Below are 9,444 nucleotides of genomic sequence, written 5' to 3'. Positions count from 1 at the left end.
CTTCTGGGAGTGATCTTTGACAAGGAGATGCGTCGGAAAGAACATGTACAGAAAGCAGTCAAACAGACAGCTAAAGTAAACATAGCACTGAGCGGGCTCAGACACCTCCGACCAGAGCAAATGCGCCAGCTCTATCAAACATGCGTAACGCCGATCTTAGACTACGCATCCACGGTCTGGCATAGGCCGCTCCGAGACAAAGTACATCTGCGACTTCTGGAGACAGTGCAGAAAACAGCTCTAAGTCGAATCCTTCAGCCTTCCGGACAGTATCCACGACTGCACTCGAAGTTGAGTCCTATGTCCTACCAACTCACTCGCGACTCAAACAGCGGGGACAAATAGTGTCTGCTCGCCTCAGTACCCTGCCAGATGACCACCCGGTTCACAAAGTAATGAGTCGAGCAAAGGAATGCAGCACCTATACCCGTAGGGGGGCCCGCTTTCCCCTAGCCGAAACACGGCGAACCATGAACCTGGGGCGGTTGCAAGCCTTAGAAATAATTGACCCTAAACCACTTGCGCCATGGTGGAACCAGCCCATCGCAGAAATCGTGATCGTCCCTGGTCGGGAGAAAGCGTAGGCCAACGCGCGGGTGCAGCAATCTACAACAAGTATCACGGTCTTCACTGATGCTTCAGGAAAGGGGAATCAACTAGGGGCTGCAGCAGTAGCTCTTGATCACAACCAGCAGATAACGGGGTCTCGACAAATCAGTATCGGCTCAATGGAATACTGGTCGGTCAACGCAGCCGAGCTCATGGCAATCTTCTACGCTATCAGCCTGGTCCTTCATGTAGCTAAGAGGCAAGGCCGTTTAGACAGAGTGAAACAACCTGCAACCATTCTAAGCGACAGCATGTCAGCGCTACAAGCAATTCGTAACCCGCCCAACAAGTCCGGCCAGCGTATCATCCGAGCTATCCTGCAGGCAGCCTCCGAAATGAAAGCGCGAGGGATCCCAATTCGCCTCCCATGGGTGCCAGGGCATTGCGACGACCCCGGAAACGACGAGGCCGACCGGCTGGCAAAGGAAGCGGTAGGCCCGAAGAAAATGCACCCCTTTCAGCCCCTTCTCTCGCGAGAAATGGGCTTCATCCGGAAGAGAATTCTAAACGAGTGGAAGGAAGAATGGACTAAGCCTACAAAGGTAGGGGACCTCCGCCAGATCGACAGAACCCTGCCGGCAATCCGTACCCGAAGACTGTACGGACCGCTCCCTCGGAACCGAGCATATCTGCTTGCACAATTTCGGACGGGTCACTCTTGGCTGGCAACATACCGGAAACAATACGGTTTCCAGGACGATGACAGGTGTGTCTGTGGAGCGCGAGACGGTAGTCCACGTACTGGTGGACTACCCGAAATTCAGTGTCCAGCGACAGCAACTACGGAGGAAGATTGGACCTGCGTTTAGCAGCATTTCAAACATGCTAGAAGGGCAACAGGGTAAGGAAGGTAAGGCACAAGACGCTGAACAAGACCACGGCACCCTCGGGGCTGTACTGGACTTTGCAGAAGTGCCGCAGGGGTTTCTAAGCCGCGCGCCACGGGCCCCGCAGAACAGAACACCAGGCAACTAGGCCAATATAGGCCTTGACGAGGCTCCAAATTCGTCGGGAAAGTAATGGTCCAATCTATATAAGGAGTATATAGAAGTAGATAGGGAGATCCTGCATATCGCTTTAATTTGCGAGGGGTCAGAGTATGAATACAGTAGTAGTTGTTGTTGATTCATACGCTGACCCCTCGCCTGAGCGATATGCAGGATACTACTATCTCCACGCTCTATGTACATCAGTTCATCGTAGACTATTACTTTCCTGACGAACTTGGAGGCTCGTCAAGGCCTGTGGTGGCCAGTGCCTGGGGTTGTGTTTTGCCGCCCTCGTAGCGCGCGACTTCGGAATCTCTGCGATGCCTCCGCAAAGTCCAGGACCGCCCCGGAGGACGCTACTGTCTTGCGGACCATCTTGGAACCTACCCTCCCTACCTTGTCCTGCTCCTCCCAGCATGTCTGAAATATTCTTGAATGCCCCTCCAATCTTCCGTCGGAGGGCTTGGCGTAGCCCACTGAGCCGCGGGGAATCGATTAGTACGTGGACCACGGTTTCCGTTGCCCCACATTCACATTTCTCATCGTCTCGGAGCCCGCGCTGTTTTCCGTGTGTCGCTAGCCATGAGTGGCCGGTCCGGAGTTGGGTGAGTAAGTAGGCTCGATTTCGGGGGAGCGAGCCGTAGAGCCGGCGGGTCCGGTTGGCCGGCAGGGCCCGATCAATGCGGCGGAGATGTCCTCCGTTTCGAGAGGCCCTCCATTCTTGGTGCCATTCATCGCTAATATTCTTGCGGATGTACCGTTTCTCTCGTGACAGAAGATGTCTAAAGGGGTGTCTCTTTTCACTCCCTACTGTGTCTTTGGCTAGGCGGTCTGCTGCTTCATTTCCAGGGTTGCTGCAGTGGCCCGGGACCCATTGTAGTTGCAGTGGGATCCCTCGTGCCCTGAGCGCCCCGGCCGACTGGTGAATCGCCTGAATGATACGCTGGCCTGATTTATTCCAGGAGTTTTTGATAACCTGCAGGGCCGACATGCTGTCACTAAGGATTGTCGCTGGCTCTGCATCTGTTGCTCTGGATCCCCGGCTCTTCTGCGCGAGCTGAAAAACCAGCCCGATCGCGTAGTAGATCGCCATTAGCTCAGCTGCATAGACGGACCAGAACTCCATCGAACCAATGCTGACTTGTCGAGACCCTACAATCTGTTGGTTGTGGTCGAGAGCCACTGCTGCGGCTCCTAGCTGGTTCTCTTTGCCCGAGGCGTTCGAAAAGACCGTAATGTTGGGTGTGGCGGCTCTTGCTAGAGCATTGGTCTGCGCTTTCTCCCGATCCGGCTCAATTTCAATATCAGTGAATGATTCGGCTCGCCAGGGTGCCAGTGGCCTGGGGTCAATTCTTTCCAGGACTTGCAGCCGAGTGAGATTCATTGTTCGTAGTGTTTCTGCCAGGGGAAAGCGCGCCCTATTGCCGACCTGGATGCTGCGTACCCTTGTCCGGCTGATGACATCATGGACTGGGTGGTCTTCCGGTAAGGTGCTGAGGCGGGCTATCACTATCTGTGCCCGTTGCTTGAGTCGCAGGTGGGTAGGCAGCATGTGGGCTTCGACTTCGAGAGCTGCCGTGGATACTGTCCGGAAGGCCGACAGAATCCGGGTGAGAGCGGTCCGTTGAAGTGTCTCAAGAAGCCTCAGATGGGTCTTGTCTCGGAATGGTTTATGCCAGACTGTAGATGCGTAATCCAACACTGGTATCACGCAGGCCTGGTAGAGCTGACGCATCTGTTCTGGCCGAAGGTGCCGTAGCCCACTCAGGGCTATGTTTACCTTGCTTGCTCGCTGAACTGCTTTCTGTACGTGTTCTTTCCACCGCAGTTCCTTGTCGAAGGTGACCCCCAGGAGCTTGGCGGTGTCGGCTGGTTTGATAACCTGGCCGTTCATCCGGATCTGTCCGATTCTGTGAGCCGTTTTTCGTCGGGTCAAGTGAATCAGCTCGGTCTTTTCGGCGGCAAAGGCCGCGCCTGTTTGACGCGCCCACTCTTCAATCCGCGGAATGTCCTCTTCTTGGATTCTCTCGATATTGTCTTCCGCTGATGAGCTGGTTCGCCAGCCGAAGTAGTCATCGATGAAGGCTGATGCCCCGCCATTGCTGTCGACCGGTTGGTCAGCTAGGTCTGAGTTATAGAATCCAAACAGGACCGGTGAGAGTGGGGATCCTTGGGCCAGGCCTGCGTTCCCTAGAGGAAGACTGTCTGGTTCAAAGTTATCAAATGTGATACTAGCCTGTCGGTCCTCCATGAAGCTGTTGATCCATTGTCGGGTCTTTGAGGGGATGCCTTTGACCCGTAGTTGAACGTCCAGGCTGGACTGGCGCACTCCGTTAAACGCGCCTTTCAGATCGAACGCAACCAGTGTGACTATTCTGGATTGTGCCCATGCTCGGTCTATTGCATTGGCAAGGACAAGCAAGGCTTGCTCTGTATTCCGTCCTGGCCTGCCTCCATACTGTGTATCTGGAAGGAGTTTATGTTTCTCTGCCCAGTACGACAGTCTGCGGGCCATGACTGCCTCCAGGATCTTCCCCAGGGTATTGAGCAGTGAAATCGGTCGGTATGCCCCCGGGGCTGAATAGTCGGGTTTGTCTGGTTTCCGCAGCACGACAATCCGCGCCTGCCTCCATTGTCTGGGGTGATGGCCCAGGTCCACTGATTTTGTGAAGATCGTGATGATGATATCTTTAAGGTAGGTCCACAAGTGTTTCCAGACAAGCGTGGGGATTCCATCTCTGCCAGGGGCTGTAGTCCCCTTGGCAACTCTGAGCGACCGGTAAATCTCTTGTTCGGTAATCGGTTCCCATGGTAGCTCCTCCGCGGGGTTCACCAGTTCCTCTGGCTCGTGCTCAGCCATTATTGGGAAGAAGGATTGCAGGAATGCCTCTGCCTTCCCTTGATTATCTGTCACTTTTTCAGTGCCTACTTTGAGGGTGGGGATGCTCGTGTAGGCATCCCGGGGGCGCATGTAAGTAGCCGCTTTCCACAGATGGCCTTCGCCGGCTTTGTCAAGAAATTCCTTCCAGTGTCTGCTTTTTGCTTTTTCAATTGCTCTGGTCCACTGTCGTCTTTTATGCCGCATTTGTTCGAAAAGCATCTTCGTCATTGGGTGGTTAAGGCCCTAGCAGGGCGCATCTGTTCTGCCACCGTCGCCGGGTCTGGTTAACCTCGATCTGCTTCGCCTTGAGATCTGCAGTGAACCAGCGCTTTGAGTATGGGCACGGGGCCTGCACCGGCACATGCCGGTCTAGGGCAACTACTGTGGTCTGGATCAAGTTGTTGACCGCGTAGTCTAGATCCTGGGCCGACTGGATATTCACCTGTGGGTAAATCTGTCTCAGTATATCTTGACCTACTCGGGCCCAGTCTGCTCGGTCATATGCCCTTTTCAGTTTGGGCCTCTTAGTTTGCTCCGCTTGGAGAATCCATTCCGAATATGTTCCTCGGTGGTCTGACCCATAGTGGTCGTGATAGAGTTGGCATCTGATCAAGCGTGTTACATCGTTGGTAAGCGTGAGCTCGAGAACTGATGTCTTTCCAGGTTGATTAAGGGACCAGTATGTTGTCTCGCCTTTGGCCAGGCACCACTGTAGCTCGTGGGCTTGAAAGAAGTTGATCAGTTCCTCCGCATGTTGTGCGAAGCGGTGGTGAACAGCGCGATGACTCCATCCTGGGTGGTGGCGGCTGAAATCCCCAGCGAGGATTAGTTTGGTCGCCCGGTTATCTGGTTCTGTTTGTTCTTGAATAGTCCGTTCGATTTCTGCCAGGGTTTCATGGGCGCTGCTGGCTTCGAACGCCCTGTGCATCTCGATTGGTGGGATATATATTGAGAACACCAGGTATTGGAGTTCTGGTGTTCAGATTTTGATGGCCACTACATCTCGGTGGTTGCAGTTGATTTGGGGGTGGGATGCAGTTGAGATCCTTCGGTTTACGTAGAGGAGACTGCGGAACCGGGCCGATTCTTCGGCATATGTCGGCTGGTAGGGTCACCATGCACTATGGTTGACGTGGGTGTGGTAGGCGGTTGTGGGTGGTTCTTGGATTAGGAGAAGATCGAGGTTCTGGCTGTGGTGGTCGTTGATGAGGGCTTCCATTCCTGCCCGGGATTTCATCATATTCAACTGTAGGATTCGGAGATTTGCTGTCATGGAGAAGACCGGGGATTCAGCAGTGCCTGGCATGTTCGGTCACCTGTCGGGTGTTCTCCATTGCAGTCTGAGCACCGGGGCTTGATCCCAGGGAAGCAATGGCGTTGGTCGTGCGGGCCCGTGCAGTACCCGCACTTCGCTCTTTGCATGACCAGGCCAGATGGCCGAATGCCTGGCAGCGCCGGCATCGTTTCTTTTCTAGCCGATAGGGTTCCGCACTTCCGATGTACCTCTGTCCGACAAGTAGTCCATTGTTGATAATCCATTCTGCTGCCTCCGGTGAGTCCAACCAGATCCCCATCGTGGCTGATTTGCCCATAGGCGTGTCTCTTTTCTTCAACCATGCAATATCTTCGACCTGGAATCCCTTCTCGCAGAGGTCATTTTCCATCGCGATTTTCTCGATTCCCTGTTTTTTGTTCGCGTCCAACTCGAATTCCTCCGTCGGAACTCGGTGAACCACAATCCCGAACCTGGGTTTCACTACTTTGGTCTCATTTCCTAGCTCATCGAGCCACTCGGTGTTGTTCCGGGCGGTCTCGGCGGATTGGGCATCCCGGAATCGAATGACATAGCCTGTTTTTGTCGTACCGATTCCCGCCACTTGCACTTCTTTGGTGGTTTCTGCGTTCAGCAGGGCTGTTCTGATGTGCGTGTTCGCTGCTTCGGTAGGTAGGAATCTTGTGAACCTTCGTTATAGTCATTCTCGAAATCGCCTTGACCAATACACACTGAGTAACTCTTTCCTGGCCCCGCTGCCAAGGCCTTAGCGCAGATCACTTATTGAGCAGCCCGCATTAAATTGAGGGGTGCGATCAACTGCGCTTTGTTTATTAACGTGTCAAGTCACGTACATTACACCGTGCGTACAGACACTTCATAGACTTCCATAAAACCCCCGTCGTGGATCTGTACAAATCTGTTTATGCAGTACGAGACCCCCTAAAGCCTCATTTCTACAGATCTATTAAGCGTGCTGGCCCCGACACCAAGCCAACGCTCCCTCAGACATTGTATCGTTCTTTGTGTTTTGATTCGTTAAGCAATTTATTGTCATGTTATCCGTATTGTGTGCGTCACCCGAATCCGGTGACCCGCCAAGATCTTGGCAGTTTTATCGGCTGTCCTAGACTTTGTCTTTTCTGGCGATATCTATGTCTTCGAGAATCTATGTCCATGATGCAGGACACGAAGAAGAGCTGGTATTGGCCCCAGACGCATACTGGCGGGTGTTTCTGGAAAAAAGCTACACACTGTCCTTCGAGAGAAAGTTTCCCGCAACAAGAGGGTCGGAGTTGATGACACGGCGATTATTGTGTCAGTCAATGATCTTTCCCAGCGTGATCTGACCAAGTGCTTCAAATAAGACCGACATTGTTTGGACTCCCACCGAGACTCAGCTCTGGACGTGGTCCGGCCACTTTGGTCGTGGCAAGAGACTGGTGCCGAGGGTCTGTTCTAACTACGTAGAAGATTGCACTTCTCCATCTGCGGGACGGAAAGGAGAGAAGAAAAGGTAAATATTCAGTCCGCATTCAGGACCTAATCGAGGTCTCCCTGTCCACTGGAGTCTCGATTTAGTAGATCTAATGTGCTAGTGTCTCTGTAATCCTGATGTAACTATGCCATAATTATGTGTCCGCTTTCGGGGGTTTAATACTACCCTCCCTGCCCATCAGAGTCTCGTTCTCTTACTAGATCTCATTATATAGTCATTGCGTTCCCATCATGATGTAATTCCACCGTAATTTTCAGTCCGCATTCGGAATTTAATGCTGGCCTCCCCTGTCCATCAGAGTCTCGACTTAGTGGGTCTCAAATACGTTACTGTGTTGAGCCTGTAGTCGTATCGTCATATTTAATCCCTACCCTGGGAGCATGAACAATAGTGATGACCGTTCAAAAAAGAAGTGCCATTCTGACTTTCATTCTGTAAGTGAGATGATATAGTGAGGCATGAAATAAAAACAAAGATTAAATTTATCAAAAACTCCAACGCGGAACAGACTGTCACAGAATTCTTGTCGATCTGTATATTCCATGCAGTCCAAATTGTCGTTTGTCAAAGCTTCACACACCAAAATTAAGTCGGTTCGGTAAATCGATTGGGTTTCAAGCTCTACCAACAGAGCCAAATCGCCCTGCCTTTGCGATCGTAGTTAGTTTCGCGAAACCCGACAGAACACTTGGGTTGGGAATTACTTTGTCTCAATCTTTCCTTAATCAGCAAGCTGACTTTCGCTTCACGAGTTTATGTCATCGATAATGGCGACATCTGCGATCCAGAAAAGGAAGCAGCGCATAATGCTGCATGAGCGTGCCCGAAGTTTAGACTATCCTCAAACCGCGGTCTCGGCGGCTCAACAGCTTAATCACCGCGGAAACACTGAGCACTTCAGTGTGAACTTCGACAACAACCTGGGCAACAATGGAGCTAGCCTTGCCGATGGGGTCCTCGCCACTTGCGAGAGCGATTATAACAGAATCCAGGCCTTTTTCCCAACATTGGGGAGAAGTCCATTCCTCCTACAAAATGGCACACCCATTACCCAGACAGACGCAGCCAATTTTATTTTCGCTGTTGGCGACTTCAACCGTGATAGGATTCCTGACCTGTATTGTCTGAAGCGCACAAACACAGGAACAGGAAATCTAGAGGTGCATATATTAAGTGGAGCCAGCAAGTATCAGTCCTTCTTGCTGCAAACTGGCACCCCTATCACGGAGATCGACGCTGCGAATTTTAATTTGGCTGTAGATAGCTTTAACCGTGATGGAATTCCTGACCTGTATTGTCTGAAGCGCACAAACACAGGAACAGGAAATCTAGAGGTGCATATATTAAGTGGAGCCAGCAAGTATCAGTCCTTCTTGCTGCAAACTGGCACCCCTATCACGGAGATCGACGCTGCGAATTTTAATTTGGCTGTAGATAGCTTTAACCGTGATGGAATTCCTGACCTGTATTGTCTGAAGCGCACAAACACAGGAACAGGAAATCTAGAGGTGCATATATTAAGTGGAGCCAGTAATTATCAGTCTTTCTTGCTGCAAACTGGCACCCCCATCATCCAGGCTGACACTGCGAACTTCGACTTCGCCGTGGGCGACTTCAATCGCGATGGCGTTCTCGATCTTTACTGTCTCAAGCGAACGAGTACCGGGACAAACAAATTGGAAGTTCACATACTTAATGGCGGCGCGGGTTATTAACAACTTGGAAATGGCACAACTTAGTGCCTTCGGACAGAAAGCCTGGTCGCATGAGAGTGCAGGTTACAGCATGGTCGAACCTGTCACTGTCAGAATTGGGTTCTCTGGGCCAAAGAGACACCTCGCAATTGACGACTAGCACGCGCCGCATGGAAGGAGGAGAAGGAGAAAAGAGGTCTCCCAGCAGATCATCAAGTTACTTGACAGAGGAACAACCTTTGCAGAGACCCACCATTGAATCCCATAACATTCCATGGTGCTTTCTTTTCATACGCGTAATGTAATCTTTTGTCACATATTACTATAACATACACGGCGCATTTTATCCGTGCCATACGCTCCCACACCGCTCTATGAGGGTGCGCCTATGGTACGGATACTGAGGCCCTCAGTTTAATGCGGCCCGCTCAATAAATGATCTGCGCTAGGGGCTTGGCGGTGGGGCCGGGAAAGACTTTCTCAGTGTATGTTGGTCAAGG

The 9,444-nt window shown here is 51.9% G+C and overlaps 1 protein-coding gene across 1 annotated transcript; it reads left to right on the top strand.

Moving 5' to 3' along the window:
* The first annotated feature begins 7,664 nt into the window (after positions 1–7,664).
* Positions 7,665–9,223, top strand: ASPBRDRAFT_49663 (FG-GAP repeat domain-containing protein). Its single transcript, XM_067626397.1, has 3 exons — positions 7,665–7,897; positions 7,955–8,315; positions 8,490–9,223. Exons 2-3 carry the CDS (start codon positions 8,018–8,020, stop codon positions 8,963–8,965), a joined length of 774 nt encoding a protein of 257 aa, XP_067472829.1. The 5' UTR covers positions 7,665–7,897; positions 7,955–8,017; the 3' UTR covers positions 8,966–9,223.
* Positions 9,224–9,444: the final 221 nt, after the last annotated feature.

The sequence above is a fragment of the Aspergillus brasiliensis genome (genome assembly GCF_001889945.1).
Source record: "Aspergillus brasiliensis CBS 101740 unplaced genomic scaffold ASPBRscaffold_42, whole genome shotgun sequence".
In the NCBI taxonomy this organism is placed as follows: domain Eukaryota; kingdom Fungi; phylum Ascomycota; class Eurotiomycetes; order Eurotiales; family Aspergillaceae; genus Aspergillus; species Aspergillus brasiliensis.
The sequence above is the reverse complement of the archived record's forward strand: the minus strand, read 5'-3'. Positions and strand labels throughout refer to the sequence as shown.